This window comes from Manis javanica, chromosome 9 (genome assembly GCF_040802235.1).
Source record: "Manis javanica isolate MJ-LG chromosome 9, MJ_LKY, whole genome shotgun sequence".
Classification (NCBI taxonomy): Eukaryota; Metazoa; Chordata; class Mammalia; order Pholidota; family Manidae; genus Manis; species Manis javanica.
This window is the reverse complement of record NC_133164.1, coordinates 67,599,304-67,620,909: the sequence shown is the minus strand read 5'-3', so window position 1 is coordinate 67,620,909 and position 21,606 is coordinate 67,599,304. Positions and strand designations below refer to the sequence as shown.

Here is a 21,606-nt window from a genome sequence, read left to right as displayed (position 1 = left end):
GATCCTGCGGCTGCCGCCCTTGCGGCTGGGCGGGCTGCGGGCGGGGCCCGAAGCCGGAGCCGGAGCGCGCGCACCGCGGGCCGGGACACCGTCCTCGCCTGCGCTCGGCTCCGGCGGCCGCGGCGGGGCGCCCGGGCCCGACGCGGCATGAGGACGGGGCCGCGCGCCGGCGAGCGCCCAGTCCCTCGGCCCGCGGGGCCCCGGCGGCTCCCGCGCTAGCGCAGCGCAGGCCCGGGGGGCGGGCGCGCCGGGAGCAGGTGCCTCCCTGTCCGCGGGGCCTCGCGGCGCTTCGCCCGCCGCCGCCCGCGCCTCCCGCCCCGGCTCTTCGGGGCCCGGGGGTCCCGGCCGCCGCCCCCCTCCTGCGCGCGGCGTCGCGACCGGGGGTTCCGCGCGTGTCCTGGGCGGCCTGGCCGGGGCGCCGCCGAGCCGCGGGCGGGCGAAGACGATGTCTGCGGTGCGGCGGGTGCTCCGCGTCTCCAACCGCTCCCTGCTCGCCTTCATCTTCTTCTTCTCCCTGTCCTCGTCCTGCCTCTACTTCATCTACGTGGCCCCGGGCCTCGGTAAGCTCCGCACCCCTCGCGCCTCGCTCGCGTGGACGCCCTGGAGGAGGCGCCGCCGCTCCCGGGCCCGGCAGCGCGTCGCTGGAAGTGTCCCCGCGGGGCGGCGGAGGCGCCGCTTTGGGCCCGGCGTGTGGGCAGGTGCCGCGGCCGGGTGGAGGGGCTGCGGCAGGCGGGAGAGGCAGGCGGCGGCGGCGCCTAGGGGTGTGGGGCCCGGGGGGGGCGCCTCGGGGTGGGGGGCCCGGGAGCCGCCGCTCCGCCCGAGGGGTTCCGGGCTGCGAGCTGCTCCGTGAAAACTGGGCTCCGCTGCTTGGTCGGCTTCCGAGGTAAAATGATGAAAGGGACAATTATGTAAGATGGTTTGTAGTTTAAAATTTTAGCCTGTTTATCAGTTTTTGGCCTTCGGTCCGAAGTACACTTGTGTAGAATCTGCTTGAATTGGCTTCTTGGTTGAATACCTACCTCCTCAGGCCCCTCGGGTTGAAAACGCACCATGGGAGCATTCTAATGAATGAAAAATAGGAACTTCACGTAGATGATAAAACACTTAATGTCTCCAGAACTTTTCTTAGTTTCCTCGGGTCAGTTTGTGTCTGATGTTAATTTACTTAAATTACTTAGGAACGGTGTGTGCGTCAGCTGTCACTTACTTTTAAACATTACTAGTCCGCTGAGCCGAGCTAGCTAAAAATGGATGGCCTCTTAAGAGTGAAACACCTGCAGAATTTTGACATGGAATCGTTACCTTTTATTATTTTGCGTGGTAATAGATTACTGTAATGCATTGCGGTGAAGAAGGATGAAGCAGATAGCTCATGGAGACTGGTTTATTTCCTAAAACAAAACATTTCCTACAACATGACTTTTTCTTCATTAAATTTTCAGGTTCAAGTTAAGATGTACAAGCTTAGATCAGGATGCTTGGGAAAACATAAATATTGTTGAAATCTTGATGTATCCCAAAATAACAGTTTGAGGTTAACCTTTGAAGAAGTATGAATATTTTAACATATTATTTTCCTTTAATGCAGTTTTTTCCTTCAGGCTAAATAAAAAACTCCTTGAAGCCTGTGGTGGAAATTGACAGTGGGTAGTCAGTGGATTTGACAACAGTTAGCCAAAATATTTGGCAGACTTTTCCTAAAATCCTTTGCCATTTTGGAAGACTTATTAATTAACTCATTCTACAGCAATTTCTACTTTCTCACTTGAAAGGTTGGACCTTTTTGGGGGATGTTATTTTGTCAGGCATTTAACTTTGAGAGATTTTAGAGAAAAAGCTTTTTTGCACTTAGATAAAAGCTTTCTTACTTTCTTGGTATTGTGAGTAACATGTTATGTTACTTAAAAAGCTAACCAAAGGAAATTAGAATTCCGTCTGTCATTTGCTAGGCATCTGTTTTATTTTTTTAGTGCATTAATATTATCTATAGATCCTTAAAATTCAGTTGATGTTAAGTATAATACATTTTTCTTATTTGTATGCTTAATATTTGTCAGACTATAACTGCTATATAAAAATTTTGTAATTTTCTCATAGGCACTTAGGTTGACATAGTTTAAACTACTGTTTTAAAGTCTTATAACTTTAAAAATTGATTAAAGCCAGTAAGAAGGATGGAAGCCAAAGCTTATAAAATGTTATCAGTTTGTTAAAACTGAATCTATTTCCCAAGCCCAATATTACTGAGCAGAAAAAAAGCCTCCCAGTTTATCTTTGAAGTATTGGAGAGCATTTTTCCAACATTCACATTTTTGCAAATTTTATCATTGGCAACAAATACTGTAAGTTTTTCTTGAAGTATCAGGCTCACTTTGTTCGTTTTTGGGGAAATGTAGGTCAAATACAGAAGTCCAAGCAACCATAGTTTGTCAGTTGTCTTTTTGAGTAAAAATGAAGTTCCATGAAAAACGTGGCTAGTTCAGCTCACAGTGCAGCTCCCAAAGCACAACTTGATTTTCAAGACAAACATGGTACTTTGTTACGCTGCAGAAATGCTTTATGCATGCTTCCCATGTCATCCCAGATTTCTTATTAATAAGATGTACCCAGAACTCGTTAGGGTCTTATTAGTAGTTTACATAAGATGTACATAGAATCTTCTTGAAATAACTTATATTTTAGCCTGAATTACGTCTTCGGACAAAATTCCCCTAGGACTAAAACATGTGTTGTATAAGAGTGTACTTTTTATTGATCCTAAGTAAATGTTTCAAATTTCTTCTATTAAAAAGTCCCTATTAATCCTATCCACATATACCTGTGTAGTAGACATCAATTATATTTCCTTACCTTTTACACCCAGAGACCTGTTTTGGTTACATGCCTTCTCCCAGGTAATCCTTTTTCTTGTTAGTTACTCTTAGTCTTCTACACCTGTACTCATCCCTCCCTTTCTTCCTTCTGAGCAGAGAGTACCCCTTAGCTGTAGACAGTGTAATCTGTTTTGTTTCCAATGTTTTCTCATATTGCTAAACAATTTTTTGGCCATTTGGTTCTTAATATGCAGTGAGATCCATCAAACTCAAAGCTCATTAGTTTAAGAATAGTTTGAAATATTTTCCTTGAAATTTACAGGGATAGTCTTTACACTGTGAACTACAGTACGAGGGAGACGGGTCTGCAGACACGCAGCCCTGCAGGAAGTCCTGGACAGACTGCCCCGGGCCTCCCGGCAGTCAGGAGCCACTAACTGTTTCTTGTTCTGTATGGTGACAAAATGAGTGCCGCTTCCCTCCAAGGCCTTGACCTGACTGGGGTGAGAGGGAATTCCGTTCCCTGTGAAACAAGTTTCTGGTCTAACTTCCAACACAGATAGTTATTTTCCTGCTCTAGTATCACAGGAGAAGAGAAGCTGACTTGCAGATTCATTCGGCAGACCTGAAGGGAGCACATCAGATAGACTAGACCTCGCTGGAGGCACGGGAGGCAGGTGACTAAGCCGCGGTCCCTTCCCTCCCGCTGCAGTGGGGTGAGCTCCCCGGAAGAGCTGCAAGTCCTTGGAGAACACACCCGGCCATGTGAGGGCTGGGTGAGGACTTCAAGGGGAGGTGGTGTTTGGAAGGCCGCTGAGGATGGATGGGATTCGTTTGGACTGAGCAAAGGGATTCCAGTCAGAGGGAAGAGCATGAGCAGAGATGTCCAGAAAACGGGAGTCCTTCCATCCGGCTACCACTTAGGGCGTGAGGTAGCAGATGGCCAGACTGGGAAAAGTTGGGGGCTTTCTGTCTCTGCCGGGTATTCTGGTGCTTGAGGTCCCTAAAATTCCTGATAGGAAACTGGTGTGGGCGCACACGGCTTTTCTGAGCTGTCGCTGATTAAGAACGGTGTCGAGGTGCCTGTAATCGGGGGTGATATGTGGGGGAGATTGCACAGCTCCCTTTGTAGAGGGCATTTCACTGTCCGTTTGACTCACCAGAGACCCTGACCTTTCCTGGACAAGCCAACAGGCCAATTTCTCCTTTGAGCAGAGGTGGAATCTGGTCAGGTCACTTTGGCCTGAATTCCTCTGGCCCTTTGAGGAATGACCCGTCCAAGTGCTTTGTTGTTTGGGCCTCTGGGGAATCTGAGCTCTGCTGGGGTGTCTGGTGGTGGGGATGGGCCATCAGGGTTCGGGTTTTTTGTGCAGACATAGTGTTGGAGGAGAGGGTGCTTAGTTAAGTCCTTGCTCATGCCCACCCCCACATTTTTGCGGGGTCTCTTTGCTAGTCGCTCAGAAGGAAGTCAAATGCCCTGCAGCCCTCTTACCATAGCCCTTGAGCCTCCGGCCCTAGTTTGCCAAGCCTTCTTGTGTTCTTTTCAAGCTGTTATAATTTGCTTTGCTGGCCACACATCCTGTGCTAAAATTTTTGTCCTGCGTATAGCAGGAAACATCAGAAGTTTTGAGAAGGGGACTGAGGCAATCCTTTGCTTTAGAGCACTCCTAGCATGGAGTACAGGTCACAGAGGCAGGACCGGAGGCAGGGAGACCCAGTAGAAAGCTAGTTCAGTAGCTCAGACAACAAGATTAGAACCTGCCCAAGGAGGCAGTAGGGGCCAGGGCAGCACCGAGAGGCTGTGAGCAGTGAGAGTGAAGGAAGGGGGGTGCTCTGGGACACTGCCCGTATTCTAGCTCAGATCGTAGGTGGCTGGTAATGGGGAACACAGAAAGGCACATGCTTTGAGGGGCTACTTTGGTTTCAGAGCCATTGTGTTGGATGTCCATGGGGTATCCAGGAAGAACTTGTGAGTAGGAAGGCGGATGAAAAGAAGGGCTTGGAACCCAGGAGGAAAGGTCTAACGGGACAGAGATGGGTGGGTGTCTTCTGCACGTAATTCATTTCCCTCCCAACACAGCTGAGTGATGAAACTGACTTCTGTCAGCAGAAATGACTCCCTAAGTTACCCTTCAACGTGGGATTGTAGGGTTAAATTGGGATATTGAGGAGGCCCAAGTGTAGTTGGAAAAACTTCCCATGAGGTGCTGTCATTCCTGGTCCCAAATGGGAGTTGACACCATGGAAAGTTCAGGTGGCCACGAAAGGAGGCTTGTGGAGACTGAAGAGAAGGGGAAATTTAACAGGTTTAGGGAAAATGGAGAAGCAGGCAGAGGAAGGAGGGCAAGACCATGCGAGGAAAGAGAGGGCACATTGTGACTAAAAGGATGAATGAAGAAGGTCGCCGAGGCAGGTGCTGCAGGAGAGCCCCGTTCTCTGGGCTGTGCCGAGCTCTGCGGCCCTGGCCCACCCAGCAGAGGGCTGGGCCTGCTCCCCCGCAGGGCCCCGCCATCCACACCACCTAGTGGCTCCTTGTCCCTTTCGCGCCTGCTGTCCACAGTTGGCTTAACCTCGGGGACGGTGTGGAGATGGGGGGCTGCTGTGCGGCTGTGGAGGGGGCACACCGCCAGTACGCCCCCTGGAGCTGGGCTTCCTGGGCCGCGTCCAGGCATGAGCAGGGAGAGCCCGGTGGGCTTCTCTGCTGCTCCGCCGGCGCTGTCCTCCCTGTCAGCCTGCTGCCGTGGACCGAGTGGCTCCCGTCGCCACTGCCTGGGACTGCAGGTGCCACTTTGACCAGAGCGGCCTGTCCCTGCTCTGTCCTTCACTCTGCTCTCACTGTCCTCTGAATCAGTTTTTCTTCTTAATTCCTGAAACACAGTGATTTAATATTTAAAATACCTTTTCTTTCCATCTCTGCCTTTTGTCAGAATAATAACACAGAATAATCCAGAGGTAAGGATTGTGGTTTGCGTGGAAGATCTGGTACACTGAAGACTGAAAGTAGGTTTTCTGAGGATGCTCGTAGCATGCCTTTGGAAAATTAAAAGTTGATCCCAATTAACAGTAGATCTTCTTACCTCATGTCTTGGGCCACTGGAGAACTTCAGAGAGCACCCCAATTTCATTGTCATCTGGAATGTAAATCTTCTAAATGGACCTCGGTTTGCTGTCTCACAGACAGACTTTTTTCAGTCCCAGCAAAATTTGGCAAAGTTTTGTTTAAAGGTCCAGCAAATACTGTCCTCACTTAAAATAGAAAAGATAGCTTGAAGGATGTTTGTCAATAGTTACGTTTTTGGCTATGGTTGCACAGCAAAATGTTTAGGAAAAATAGTAATTTTAAATCTTAAAATTGTTAATTCACTTTTTTTTCTCTAGAGCATAATCAACATGGCTTTTTTGATCACACCTTTGTTTTTACAATTGATGACTTGAGTTAGTAAAAGTCTTCGGCTCCACCAAACTGTTGTGTTATATGCTCAGTAAGGATGAAACATAGATTCTTCTGTGTCTGAGTGAATTGTGCATAAATTAGAATGCTATATAAAAGAGGGTATATTTAATAGAAGTTAAATTGATATTAAAGGAAGACTCTTTTTTGCTTGTTAACAGTATTAATGATGTATAGAGGTGCATTACCAGCAATGGCCTTAGAACATGAAAGTGCTTAAGTCTTCAAGTGGTTTTCATACGTCTGTCCCAGGACTTCTCACCACAAATTCTAAGTCCTATTTTGATTAACTTTTAATACACTACATATCTGGTAATTCTTTACCCTAGGAACTTTGTTTCTGACAAATACCCTGAGTGATGGAGTTAAAAGATACTAAGTGCCAATTTACTTTTATAAATTGATTATCTTACATCATTTGATCTTTTGTAGAACTAAAAAACCAGGTTAACTTGTTTATAGCATCATTTTTTACTGGAGCTAGAGATGGCTATTGTGGTGAAGAATTTTTTCCTTCAGAAAAGCAATGGACAGACAAGGCAGATACATTGTTTAAGATAAACAGGATCCTGTGTTTTCTTTGTGAGTCTGTAAAGACCACGTGGTTGAGTTACAGGTGGATCTTAAATGTGTTGTTTAGGATTTTTAACTATTAAGAATATACATTGTAGGCCGCTGCCTCGCGCATAGACCCCAGGCGGCGGCCTCACACTGTGGGAGGGCTGGGGAGGGCGCCGAAGGGGGACGCCCCGGCCTCAGGGCCACATTTGTCGTTTTTTCCTCGTTGTCACGAATGCCGTCCGCCCGGGTGGCGCCCCCCGACCGGCCGATGAGTGGCAACGAGGACCAGGAGATGGAACTAGGAGCATTACGTTCAATTTATGAAGGAGATGAAACTTTCCGGGAATTAAGTCCAGTTTCGTTTCAGTGCAGGATAGGTGAAAATGGTGATCCCAAAGCCTTCTTAATAGAGATTTCCTGGACAGAAACATATCCCCAGACACCTCCAGTTATATCTATGAATGCTTTTTTTTTTTTGAGAGGGCATCTCATATTTATTGATCAAATGGTTGTTAACAACAATAAAATTCTGTATAGGGTTGGCAATGCTCAATGCACAATCATTAATCCACCCCAAGCCTTATTTATTCTCGTCAGTCTCCAATCTTCTGAAGCGTAACGAACAAGTTCTTACATAGTGAATAAGTTCTTACATGGTGAACAGTACAAGGGCAGTCATCACAGAAACTTTCAGTTTTGATCACACATTATGAACTATAAACAATCAGGTCAAATATGAATATTCGTTTGATTTTTGTTCTTGATTTATATGTGAATCCCACATTTCTCCCTTTCTATGAATGCTTTTTTTAACAACACCATATCATCAACTGTAAAGCAGAGTATATTAGCCAAGTTACAGGAGGCAGTGGAAGTTAACCTCGGGACCGCCATGACTTACACTTTGTTTGAATATGCCAAGGACAATAAAGAGCAGTTCATGGAGAATCACCATCCCATTAATTCTGTGACACCCATAAGCAATATCGTCTCAGTTGAAACTCCTAACAGAGCCCCGTCAAGTAAGAAAAAAGACAAGAAAGAACAACTTTCAAAAGCCCAGAAACGTAAGCTGGCAGACAAAACAGATCATAAAGGAGAACTTCCTCGAGGATGGAACTGGGTTGATGTGGTAAAACATTTAAGCAAAACTGGCTCAAAAGATGATGAATAGTGCTTGGAGTTTGATACAATGCGAGAACATCCTTCAAAAAGTAACCTGGTTCAAAATCTTTCATTACTTTCACTTTCTTCTATTGAGGTGGCTTTTTATAAAACAGAATTTTTTTGTATGTTTCTTACATAAAAAATGTTTGAAGCTGAAAGTTCATTAAGAGTTCTGGTCATATTAAATTATTTTTACAAACGTGCCTTAATAAAAGGTGAAAATGTTACTGTTCAGTATACTTTATGAAGCAGTTGAACTTTGTAAATGGACAAACATTGAGAATAATAAATAATCAGTGTTAATTTATATGATCTTATTCTAGTGGATGTGATATTTTCTTAAAGGAGTATGAAGCCCATTTCAAACGCTTACCTCAGTGGAGCAGAACACTGAGTGAACGATTATTCCATGGCATGATCCACATTAATAGGCTTTTCATCTTAATAAAAGTTTCACCTTTTCTTTCTCTTAATTGCTGAAGTATAAATTGTTTTAGAGAAATTTAAATATTGGTATTTGGATTTTATACATAATATTCGTTTTAGTTTATTTTTCAAGGATGAACTTCTTTTTAATAAATGAGTATCTGTTAATACTTTTCTCTTGGTTTGGGTCACAATGTTTGATCATGAGCTTTGAATGGTATGTGGAATAGGAGAATGTAAGACCAAATCTGCCAAATACATTAGAAAGCATTTTTATATAGAAGTACTGGTTCCCATTTCTCTCTTCTGCATATAGCAGGATGGGAGTAAAAGATGCCTCAATGTTTAATTTTTGTATTGTTGTGACAGTGGTTTTAATAAATTCTTATTTATCCGCTGTTGTCTCTTTTTAGTTGTTTGGTACCTGAGGTCTTCTAAATGGCTTAATATTAAAACCACATTTCAAATCTTGTTTCTTTTCATGTACCAAATGTATTTCTCAGCCTGAATATCTTTGTAATAATAGACATAAAGGTCTTTCAAGTGCTGAGTGGTAGTACATGCTTGATTTTGTTTTTAAACATTGATAAGGGAAGCTATTTAGTATTGTTTTACCAGAAAGTTATTGATGTATATGTGCAAGTGACAGTGATTCTGTATATGCTGCCCAGCTTTAAAAACACTTAGAACTACTACTGCTGTGTGTGTGTCTGGAAGGCAGATGCTGGTTTCTTAAGTCAGACCTCGGCAGTGATGGGCTAAGGATTTAAAGAATAATTAATTTTGAAAGCAGTTTCTTTAGCATAAGAGCAATGTAAGTTTATCCATGGTTTTTACTGGGTTAACATTGGCTTCAGTAATCGTTTGAATTATAAAGTAAGTTATAATTATGGTGAAGAAGTTTAATCTCATTCAAAAGCTGAACTACGTTTGACTTCTTGAATTAATGTGATAGAAACATGAAAATTTAGAACCACTGGAATATGCCAACTTTGGGGATTATGTGTGTAGTTTCTGTTGTGTTGATTTGTTTGCCTGGTTTTCTTAAATTGCTACATCTGTTAGTGGAAGGAAATAACTGTTTTGTTCTGAAGATTCCGGAATTGTTCAGGCTTTTGTGATTCATAGATTACGAAGAATAATGCTAGGTCAATGCCAATGAACTGTTTTTACTCTTTACATATCAAATGTACAAATATTGGGGGGTGATGGCAGTGGTGCCTCTTACTACTTATGTAAAACACTTGAACAATCTCATCTATATTGCCATTATCTGTTTAATACTCCTAGTATATTTTCTCAGTCTGTTTACTTAAAATTGTATGGAATGACATATTAATAAGCAATAAAATCTGACTTGCAAAAAAAACAATATACATTGTAATTTATTTAACAAGATCAGCAAAAGTTATTAAAGCATGAGGCCTTATATGTTAGCCAATGGAAGTAATTTCCAAACATTTTATATACCATTTGACTAGAAAAGTCTTTGTAAAGAGTTATGTGAGTTTGTTACTTTGACCTGGTATCTTGATTGAAATATCATGTCTTGCTTTATTTTTAAATATCTGAGGCATGCTAGTGTTAATATGACTTTACTGAATCCATGTTATATGTACTGTCTTCCTGATAAGTTCACTGCTCAGAAATTATGACTTACACAGTTTCCAATTTGACTCAGAGGAAGAGATTTGGACCTCATTTTCATTTGAATCCAGGACCCAAGGTAGAGAAGTATAAGGTGCCTTGTTATTGATTTGAAATAGGCTCTCACTTTGAAAAACTTGGAAATTCATTTCCCACAGTGTCCCCGTTTCTTCTGCTTGTTTTAGAGTCCCTGTCCTTTCACAAATAAATGAGTTAAAATTTCAGTTGGTATTTTAATTGTGAAGACACGAGGAAATTGGGGATGATTGTAGAACCGTGCTCAAACAGTTGTCCCTTTTATTTTTTCTCATGATAGAATTCTTAAATGGATAGAGGTTTCATTTCACAGTGTACCCAGAAGTCATTAAATTTCAACAATTTTGTAATGTTTCCTGGGTGTGTTGTTTATTTATAGTTTGGTCTTTTAGGCTGGAACTTTATTAAGTAAGTTTCCATACTGATTAGGTTTTAAGAATCTATTTAATTTGCCTGAATTCTTCCTTCTCCAGTTTCCTCATTTCCTCCTAATTTTTTCCTTTTCTCCAGTGTGGTTTGTAACACTTAACTCTTTGCGCTCCTGTCATGCTTTAAAGAAGCATGTGTTTAAGAACAGAAAAGTGAATCAAATGACAGGACTGGTAGCTGTCTTGTGTTAGTGTTTTTTCATATTTCTGGTTCAGAGACTCTTTTTTGAATTGTCAGCTAAGTTTAAACTAGGCTGAACTACTCATCTGGTTTTGCAAAAGTATTTCTAATGTTTTAGGCAGTTTATGCTTTAGGATTTTTTTTTTAACAAAGGAACCCCACATGGCTGTAGTTTCTGGTACTGGTTGGCAAATGGTAGGCATTCGATAAATATCTGTTGAATAAACACATCTCCACCCTGAACATCTTTAATAAGACTGTTGGAAAAGTCAAATTTTATTGAAAATTTCACTTTGATCAGTATTCAAACACAAATTATCTCCAGAAGTAACTTAAAACTTTAAATTGCAGAGTGGACATGGTAAATGCACCTGTCATAAAGAATTTCTTGTTAATTTTTAGTGTCTGCCTCTGTAAAACTGTGGCTGTTGGCTGGTATCTGAAGGAGATCTGCACTGGGTCTATAATAGCGAACACACAAATAGATCACCTCATTCATTATTGCTGGATAAAATGGTATTCCGAGCACGGAAACCTTTTCTTCCCTGTATTCATTAGTCAGCCCATGGTGTACTTGAAAGATGGGAAGGGGCTGTGCCAGGTTGGTGGTGTTTGCCCTGAAGACTGCCTGAGCACATGCCTGGCTCTGAGTTATTTCCACCTTGGTAAGATACTCTATTTAATAATACTTTGACATTAAGGGAACCATTTGTTTTACAGCTTGGCATAGCCTAGTAATTCATTATTTTTTTGTTTTTAACCCAAGCAATACTTTGATCCTGGGCAAAGTATAAATAATACTTCATGGGTAGTCTGGCCTAATCCTAGGGTTTATATCATTATGGAGATTATCATCTTCATTTTACCAATTTGGATGAATAATTTCTGGAACTTTGTTGAACAAAAGGCTGGATGTGTAAAGAAGAAAACTTGTAAGCATCTGACACATTTGGATTATTGGGGGTCCTCACAAATTCAGACTGGCTCACATCTGTAGTTACTCAGGGAGCATGTAGAAGAGGTGTCCTGCTCTTTTCCGTATTGTGTGTTTCCTTACACGTTCCGTAGGTGATTTGGGCAACTATTTTCTCTCTTGTATCTTTCATGTGGCATCTGACTTCCTCCTCCTCCTTGCAGTAGTTGAAATCTGGCTTATCCCTCCCAATTTCACTTCCCTCTTATCTTTTTACATGGAAGATTTTTCCTTTTCTTTGTCCCCCCCTCTCCTCTGACTCAGCTTTTGCTCCTTCCAAACTGCCACCCTACAGAGTCATGTGGGCCTGCGCTCGAGTCCTGCTGTTTGAATCCTACCTGCATAACTAACTTCTGGGTTTGCTTCCTGATTTCATCATGAGTAAAGTTGTACCAACGTCATGGAGTGGCTTCTTAGTTCCCTAGGGCTACACATGCATTATCGCACACTGAGCGGCTTAAAACAACAGAAATCTTACCACGCAGCTCTGGAGGCCAAAAGCCTGAGACCGAGGTGTCAGCAGGGCCGCGCTTCCTGGAGGCTCCAGGGGCCTGTCGGCATCTTGTCTCCTTGGGCTTATGGCCAAAGCACCCCAGTCTCTGTACTGCTTGCTCCTGTGTGCGTGTGTGTGCACGCGCGCGCGTGTGTGTAAATAACACTGCGTTTTCCTGTACAGGCACGTGTCACTGGGTTTAGAGCCAACCCAGATAATCCAGGATGATCTCATCTCTGGATTCTTCTCTACATGATGTCTGCAGAGATTCCTTTCTGAATAAAATAACATTCACAGGTTCTGGGGATTAAGACGTGCGCACATGTTCTGGTGGCCTCCATCCACCCTGCCACCTACATGTGTCATGAGAATCAGGTGCAATAGGTGTGCGTGCATATATCTGTATGTGGATCGAGCTCAGTGCCTGACTGGTGTAAGTACTCTGTGTGTGTTAATGCACTTCCCTTCTCTTTAGACACTGGTGTTTCCCCACGCTTGCGTTCCGGAATGCCTCAGCGGCTGACAGGACCACCTTGTGTCGTGCCTCCCTTTATGACTTTCACAGGTTGAAGGTTTGTGGCAACCCTGCACTGAACAAGTCCGTGGGCCACATCTCTCCAACGGCATTTGCTCACTTCATGTCTCCGTGTCACATTTTGGTGATTCTCCCAGTATGTCAGGGTTTTTCACTATTACATTTGTCGTGGTGATCCGTGACCAGTGATCTTGATTACTCTTGTAATTGTTTTTGGGCATCATGAACGACGCCCACATCAGACAGTGAACGTGATGATAAATTGTGCTCTACCCCCTGCGTGCATGTGTGTGCACACGCGTGTGTGTGTAAATACCACTCTGCGTTTTCCTGTACAGGCGCGTGCCACTGGGTTTAGAGCCAACCCAGATAATCCAGGATGATCTCATCTCTGGATTCTTCTCTACATGATGTCTTCAGACATCTACATGATGCCTGCTGCCCCTCTCCCCCCACACACGTGGGCCTCAGTGTTCTCTGAGATGCAACAGTATTGAAATCAGGCCGATTTTAACCCTACAATGGCCGCTAAGTGTTCAAGTGTAGGGAGGAGTCACACGTCTGTCACGTTAAGTCAAAAGCTAGAGACGATGGACCTCAGTGAGGAAGGCATGTTGAAGCTGAGATGGGCTGAAAGCTGGGCCTCTTGCCCCAGTCAGCCCAGCTGTGGGCGCAAAAGGAAAGGGCCTGGAGGAAAGTAGAGGTGCTCCCCCAGTGACCACATGAGAGCTCAGAAAGCAAACTACCCTCGCTGCTGATGCGGAGAAAGTGTGAGTGGTCTGTATAGAAGGTCAAACCAGACAACATTCCCTTAAGCCAAAGCCTAATCCAGAGCAAGGCCCTGCAGGGGAGGGAGCTGCAGAAGACAAGTTTGCAGCCGGCCAAGGTTGGCTCCTGAGGTTTAAGGAAAGGCGTCTCCATGACAGAAGTACAGGTGAGCAGCAGGCGCTGATGGAGAAGCTGCAGCAGGTTACCCCAGAGGTGGGGCTGAGGTTGCTCAGGAAGGTGCTGCACTGACACCAGACCTTCCGTGCAGAGGAAATGGCGTCCTTTGGGAGATGCCATCTGGGATCTTCACAGCTGGAGAGGCAGAGTCAGTGCCTGGCTCACAGCCTCCAAGGACAGGCTGACTCTCCCATTAGGGGCTAATGCAGCTGGGGACCTCAAGCTGGAGCCAGTGGCCGCTGACCATTCTGAAAATGCCAGGGCCCCTAAGAATTCTGCTGAATCTATTCTGTCTGTGCTCTAGAAATGGAGTAACAAAGCCTGGATGACAGTACATCTGTTTACAACATGGTTTACTGAATATTTTAAACCCACAGTGGAGACTATTGCTCAGAAAAAAGGATTCTTTTCAAAATATGACTGTTTGCTGACAGTGCACCTGATCGCCCAAGAGCTCTGGTGGAGATGGACAATGAGATGCAGGTTGTTTTCGTGCTGCTGACACAGCATCCATTCTGCAGTCCATGATCAAGGAGTCATTTCTACTCTCAAGTCTTACTATTTAAGAAGTAGTTTTTCTAAGGCTACAGCTGCCGTAGTGATTCTCTGATGGGTCCAGGCAAACCAAATTGGAAACCTTCTGGAAAGGAGCCACCATTCTAGATGCCACTGGGAACATCTGTGGTTCATGGGAAGACTTCAAAATATGAACATTAGCAGAGTTTGGAAGAGGTTGATTCTTCAGTGGAGGGACTGACGGGAGCTGGTGTGAGGAAACAGCAAGAGCTCTTGAGTTAGAAGTGGGGCCTGAGGTGGGACTGCTGGGGTGCATCCCAGCGGCAAACTTTGACAGATGAGTCGTCACTTCTAAAGGCTGAGCAAAGAAACTGGTTCCTCGAGGTGGAATCTACTGGGGAGGAGGCTGTGATGGCTGTTGAAGGGACAAGGAAGAATTTTAGCAAATTACATGAATTTAGTTGATGAAAAGTAGCAGCGTTTGAGAGGATTGACTTCAGTTGTGAAAGAAATTCTACTGCGTTAAATGCTATCAAACAGCATCACATGCTACAGAAAATAGTTGGTGATAGAAAGAATTGATGGGTTGTTTCATTGTTACTTCAAGAAATTGCCACAACACACAGACTTCAGCACCACCTGTGGATAGTCAGCAGCCATCAAGGTGGGGCAAGGCTGTCCACCGGCAGTAAGATTGCTTCCCACTCACTGAAAGCTCAGATGATGGTTAGCATTTTTTAGCAATAAAATATTTATTAAGGTATGTATGTTGCTTTTTTTAAAAAAATAATGCTGCTGCATACTTAATAGACTACAGTGTAAATATAAGTTTTATACACCCTGGGAAACCCCAGATTCTTTGGACTCATTTTCCTGAGGTGGCCTGAAACGAATGACCTCAGTTCAGAAGGCTCCAGTCCCGCTCTGTCCCCACTGGCATCCCTGTTGGCGACCTTCCGGAAATCTAATCTTTGTCTTTCATCTTACTGGCTTGGCATACCTAGTCCTCACCGCTGCAGCCTGCTGTCCCTGCATCTCCCCAAGCCCCAGTCTCTGGAACCTTCTGCTGCTGGCATGTTGTCACCTTGCACGTGGTATACCCCTCGTCTCCACAGTGACCTTCTTGCTGTTCCCTCATACCATGCATCCGCTTGGACCTTCACAGCCGATTGTTCATTGCTACAAACTCTATTCAAGTCGGATGGCTTGTCCCTAGACATGCCCTGTACCTGTGCACCTCAGAGCCTCCACTTCTGCACCTCTGCCCACAGAAATGTTCATTGTCCTCCTTCCTCTAACTTCTTGCAGTGCCTTAAATTTACATTTACTGTTTCTCCTTCCCTACAGGCCACAGTCATGCCCAGCTGCCTCTGTTCCAAAAACTCCCCTTGACCTTGTTCTTACTTATCTTTTCTGAAACTTAACTGCTGTCACTTTGTCACTATCCGCTCTTTACTCTTCTTGTTTCCATTGCTCTCCTGAAATTGCCCCCATCAGGGTGGACAGTGGTTACCCATGGCATTTCCAGGAGGCTGTGCAGTGTGGTGGTGGTCAACAGCTGGACTGTTCCGGCCAACTGCTGGGGTTGGATTCCAGCTCCACCTCTTGGTAGGAACGGTGTGACATTGAGCAAGTTACTTGAGTCCATGCCTCAATTTCTTTATCTGTAAAATGGGAATAATATTAGTACCTACTTTCCAGGGTTGCTGGTAAGGATGAAATAGGTTAGTGTATGTAAAGCTCTCCAAAGGGTGCCTGGCAGAGTCTACACTAAATATTAGCCTTTTATTTTTTTAAGCTATTGTTTTTTAGTCTTTTCTCTTAGCCACTGTTGCATTTGACCATCCCCACTTCCTTCACTGTGTTTTGGCTCAGACTAATTCATGTTGGGGCCTTTTATCTTTGTGCCTCCTATTTGTAGTCTGTTTCCATGCATCTGAACTTCCCCTTATCTCATTTCTAGATAATCTTCCCTGTGGTAATTGACCACTGCAGTTCCCACTTCTATATGAATGTCTCTCCAAATTGTATTTCTAGCCCCTCTTCACTCCAATCCTGTATTTATTAACTGTGTACCAGGATCTCTGACCAGTGAAATCTCCCTCAAAATCAGTTCTTCACATGACTCACCTTGTTCAGGGACCAGAGGCAGTGCATCCTGGGGGTTAGGAACCTGGGTATCGGGGTCCGAGGGATGTTGTGTTTGGGTCCTTGAAGCTGAGGAAACCTTTGCAGGTCACCACAGGCTGTCATACTCTCCTGACCTTGAATAATTACTGTGCTTTTGCTGAACAAAGCTGGATGTGAAAAGTGGGGGGCACAGTGACAGCAAACAGGTGCCTTAGTTCTTAGGTCCTTTTGTTGATAATAACACAAGTTCATAAACCTCTTTCCTCACATGCCCAGGGTAGGATGCCCAGAAGGTGTTGTAAACTGTTAATTTTTGAAGGTTTTTTTTCTCTTAAGTTGTAGTTTTTCTCCCCTGGAAAGCAGAACTTGGTAAATAAATTTAAGTCTCAATATAGAGGCGAATAGCAAATGAACTAAGAGACCACGGCATGATTTTAATTTTGCCTTGTGAGTTGTTAGTGTGTTTCTGAGTCATCTTGAGACTGAAGGGCAAGGCTGTAAAAGGTCTCCCTACTTATTTTCTGAAATGTAGCTCCTCTCAGTTGAAATAGAAATTTTGGACAACAATTTCCTTCCACTGGCTTACCAATAAGGCATTACATTTTATGTTAATGATAATGAGCAGCCATCCAGTTATTTGGTGTGAGTCACATAATTTTATGGTGCTGGGAATTAGATAGTCGGAACCGTTCTCCGTTGGAAGCTGGGCTGGTGAGCCTTGCAGCACGGACACCCCACTGCCTGTGTGAACAGTGACTGTTTAAACACAGCTTCATTGCTAATAGGTTTTACTCTTTAGGGATTAAATCCACAGAGGACCATTAACCAAAGGAATGTAACTCAATTAGCTGTAAATGATTTAAAAGAAGCTAACAGAGTTTCCATTTGGAGATCTTGGTGTCTCTCATTCTTTCTGTGTCCAGCTTGTGGGCGGGACCTGCCTCTGTCGGGAGTGGTTTGTCACAGGAGCCACTGGGAATCTTTTTTTTTTCTTAATAGTCTTGTTACCTGTTATTTTGAGAGTTTTTAGGAAAATGTGTCTTCGAGTATTCACTTCTATGCTAGATCATTTCCTTGCTACTTATATTTGACATGGTTTTCGGATGCTCAGCAGTTTTCTCCATACAAGTAGGTGTCTTAATTCAGAGTAACAGCTGTATCATTTTTTTAAATTCCATTTCCCAGACACACAGTAATGCACATATGCTCTTACTAGGGTCTGAGGTTTTCACCCCTGGCTCATCGCTTCTATGCCAGGGCAGGTCTTTTTACAGTTTGGTGCAGAACAGGATATTTCTGTCACAGATAACAAATTTCATATATGACTTTGGGATGAAATGCTCCAAGGTGCTCTGGCATCAGTGATCTATTTGGTGCTTTTTTCTTGCATCATTGCAGTTGAATTTTAGGTCTTGTTGAGGTAGACTTGCTAATGCTAGCTTGGCTTTTGTTGAACATTTTCCTGTCTTTTTGGTTGTTGGCTGCCTTTTTGTTTCCAATTTTCACTTTGTCTCTTTTCTTCTTTTTAAAGTCCACTCAAGAGTGAAGATGTAATCAAAACTTGCAGTGTTTGTAACCCTGATATAAAAAATTTAAGCCTAAACAAAGTCACATCTGATTACAGGACTGCTTTCTAGTGGGGATGCAGACATGCTTTTAGAAATAACGTGATAAAGCTCACGTGAAGCCTGGGTCTCTGCTCCTCTCGCATGGATCGAAGGTGCTGCTTCGCTCTGCTTCTCTGCTGGTTCTATTTACTCTGCTCATGTGTACTTTGAGCAAATTCAAATTCACATAAAATTTGGGAAGGGAGGTAGTAAGCATATTTTGCTCATCTCTCTTGTACCATCTTGAAGAAATAGGACAGGGCCCAGAATATTAGCTGGCATCTAACATTTTTTCCATTTGGTATTCATTTTTCAAGAGTGCCATTACTGTGTTCAGAGTTGCCTTATCTTAAAATTGAGTCATTAACTGAATCTTGCAGGTTTCTTGGTTTGCCTCCTCCTCTTGTCTGATTAGAGCATATGATTTTTTTGGCTTTATGCTTGGAGAGTTTCAAGTGGAGGTCTCAAGGACATCTGGGCAATACTGCCCATTTTAGCTGAGGACGCTGAGACCCGGCCAGCTGTCCGAGCTTGGCACGTGCTGGTCGGATCAGGACCGAGAAAGAAAGAAGGGGTCTTCTGATTGCTCTGTGCCTCTGGGGAGGCCTGGGCCCTCACGGAGCAGGGGACTGTGTGAGCTTTGCCAGTTTCACAGTTCCTCCCAGAGGAAGAAGTGAGGGGCCTGCTTTTGAAGTGCTTTACTATAAAAATTAAAGTGGCCAACTTGGAAACGCACATTGATTTTGATTTCACCTGCTCTCACTGTCCCTGCTCTCACAGTCCCGATGGGTAGGTTTGTGACTGAAAGGGAATGTAAAAGTTCAGTGATTAACTCTTAGAGATAAATTACCTATGTAAGTATCGATTCAAGGTCATCATGCTCCCTGTGTCCCTCCAGACACACTGAGAGCTCGCAAGGTCCACATCTGTGCTTGATAGTATGTGCGTCAGGGTACAGTTGTGGTTTTGGTATGGTTATGGTTAGGACTGGATAAGGGGTCCTGGTGTTTATGGGGCTGGGGTGTGCAGGATTAGTACAGAATTAGAGAAAATGAGTTTTATAACTATATGGTTGAATATCTGTAATGCCTTTTGAAATTTCTAAGTATATCATATGGTAGAAAATCATTTATGAATAAGAGAATTCATTATGATATTTCAGTTTGTTCCTTAAGTCTCCTATTTGATGGATTTTACTATTTTAACTTTTTCATTTTTATTGTTTTAAAAAAGCAGTTTGTCATTGTTTGATAATGGGAAATAGTCACTTTATGTTTCTGCTAATTGGGTCAATTTGGGTTTATTGGGCAGTTTCCCAGTTCTGAATATTATTTTATTAAATATGCAAGCCGCTTATTGAATAACAACATGCCCTCTTTTTTCTTTTATAGCCAACACATATCTCTTCATGGTACAAGCTCGAGGAATGATGTTGAAAGAAAATGTGAAAACAATAGGGCAGATGATCAGGCTGTACACAAATAAAAACGCTACCACCAACGGTACAGGTAAGGTCGCTTCCTCCTTGGTCTTGCTCAGCTTCCGCCTTCACCTGTGCAGACCAGAGACCCTCAGGCCCAGCTGCAAACTGAGGCGTCCAGCTCTGGCTTCGCTCCCAAGGCCTGTTACGGATGAAGGTGTCTCTCACAGTGCCTGTGTGAGCCGAGGTGGGCATGTATTTTAGGAGGCATAAAGGCATAGCCAGCAAGGGGATGGGGGTTTTGTACAAGGATACTTAAGTTAATTGCAGATATAAATGCAACAAAATATGAAAAGCAGCTTTTACTTTTTAAATTCACCTACTGTATTGAAGATAAATTAACCACAAAAAGAATAACTTCTCCAGATTAGCCTTTCTGGCATTTTCCTTTATGCCCATTCTAATTCCTAAAATGTTTGTCCAACTCTGTTGAGAAACTACTGCTTTAATGATAGAGAATTCTTAACAATTTTATGACCTTTTTGGAAGGCTAAAGGAGAGATTATGTAAACTTGGAAATCAGTAGCTGCTCTTGTCTTTAAATTATCTGGAAATAGAATTTCCATCACATGAGGTTAAAGCCTAAGTAAAAGGCCAGATGAGAGATTTAATGAAGGTAGAATTGATATGAATGGATTTGACTGTTGTGGGGGAGAGTTTGCACTGGTGCCTGAAGCTTCATCAGGTGTCACTTGAAAGGGGTCAGTGGCTGATTGTCATCCTCTGTACTCTCATTTTAAACAGTTAACATTAAAGATTCAGTTTGTGTCAACAGCTCTCCACTGGGCAGCTGTAAACTACACGCGCACACACACACCCTCTACTGGCAGGACCTCCTTCTCTTCCTAACCATAAATGTTCTTTCTTAAAACATTTTAAGGCAGGTGAAGTTTTAGACCCTTCTAAAAATTCAAGACTGTCTCACATTGATTCTTAATCTCACATGTGCTTCTGTAAAATCCATTCTAGTCATTTGCCTAATTTGTTTCATGATGCCATGTAATGGTTTCCTTCCTTTTAACTTTCAAAGCATTTCTTTCAGACTCTCATTGTAGTTGTTATTTTAATAGTACAATAAAAGTCTGCCTTAATTGGTCTTCTGAGTAATAGGCCAATTTTAAGAGAAGTTTAAACATTTTAAAAACTTTTTTGGAACGCTGAATAAGTTCACTGTGAGAGTATTAAAAGTTCACCCAGCTGAACAGACATGATGGGCACCTTTGGGTATATCTGTGTGAGTGAGCGCTGAAAATTTGAGCAAATTCGTTCTTTTCCTGGAGTAGGAAAAAGTTACATGTGTGACTTTTGAGCTGGACTAGGAGAACTGATTACTCGGCCAAAGCATAGCTATCCCCCCAGCACCCTTCATCTGAGAAAAAGAAAAAAAGAGAGGGCGCCCTCTTCTCCCCACCCCTCGTGCCTCCACGAGAGACCTGTTGGCCGAGGCTCCGGTCAGAACACATTTACTGTGGGGACCTTTGGAGACTTTTCAGGGTGGAAGAACTGTTCTCAGGAGACAGCCAGTCATTGTCTCAGCAGCCGGTTTGGCTGTTGAAGGCCTGACCACAGTGGTTTGACCCCTGAGGCTTTGTGTCGCCGTGAGAAGCCTGCACGTGGACTCTGTGGCTGCTGTGGAGAAAGTTCACACGCTTTCCATCTCACGCTCTGTCACACAGCTTCACAGCCTAATCCGGCTGCTGGGGCACCTGTCTTCCTGCTTGTATTTGGGCCAGTAAGAAGGAGGCCAGGAAGAGGAACAGAGCACTCTTTTTAAGGAGCCTTCCCAGCAGTCCCACAGGGTATTTCTGCTTACATCTCACGGGCCAGAACTTTGTCGTAAGGGCACTGGGACCTCACCATTTTTGAGCCGGCATGCTCGCACCCCGAGGGAAATCAGGGTTCTGTTACCTGAGGAGAGAGGGACAGTGGGTTTGAGCAGGTGACCATGAGGCTCTGGCATGTTCATTTATATTGAGCGATTAACATAGTATACTTATTTAGATATTAGAAACATAATGTTAATAAAAATGTCCTCCCTTTATATGAGGATCTCCAGGCTTCTGGGAGAGATAGAAACATAAATAGTTATAGTGCAGTTGTTTATTTCTGCACAGACTTATATAGATACAGTCTTCCAGAAAGGAGATAATGGCCAATAAGTATACAAAGAGCTGATTGAATTCTAGGAGAGCCTTAGTTAACATGTACTGGCTCATT

General features: G+C 43.7%; 2 protein-coding genes across 4 annotated transcripts in view; both read left to right on the top strand.

The window, feature by feature from the left end:
* The first annotated feature begins 307 nt into the window (after nucleotides 1–307).
* B4GALT6 (beta-1,4-galactosyltransferase 6) overlaps nucleotides 308–21,606 on the top strand; it is a 54,065-nt gene continuing 32,766 nt past the window's right edge. For all 3 annotated transcript variants that reach the window (XM_073212720.1, XM_073212719.1, XM_037004744.2), the window contains exons 1-2: nucleotides 308–560; nucleotides 19,301–19,417. In XM_073212720.1, the coding sequence (XP_073068821.1) occupies nucleotides 446–560; nucleotides 19,301–19,417 (232 nt within the window). In that variant the 5' untranslated portion in view covers nucleotides 308–445. The remainder of the gene's footprint in view (nucleotides 561–19,300; nucleotides 19,418–21,606) is intronic.
* Nucleotides 3,047–9,864, top strand: LOC108394374 (RWD domain-containing protein 4-like). Its single transcript, XM_037004745.2, has 2 exons — nucleotides 3,047–7,275; nucleotides 7,615–9,864. The coding sequence occupies exons 1-2, from the start codon at nucleotides 7,058–7,060 to the stop codon at nucleotides 7,997–7,999; spliced, it is 603 nt and encodes a 200-aa protein (XP_036860640.1). The 5' UTR covers nucleotides 3,047–7,057; the 3' UTR covers nucleotides 8,000–9,864.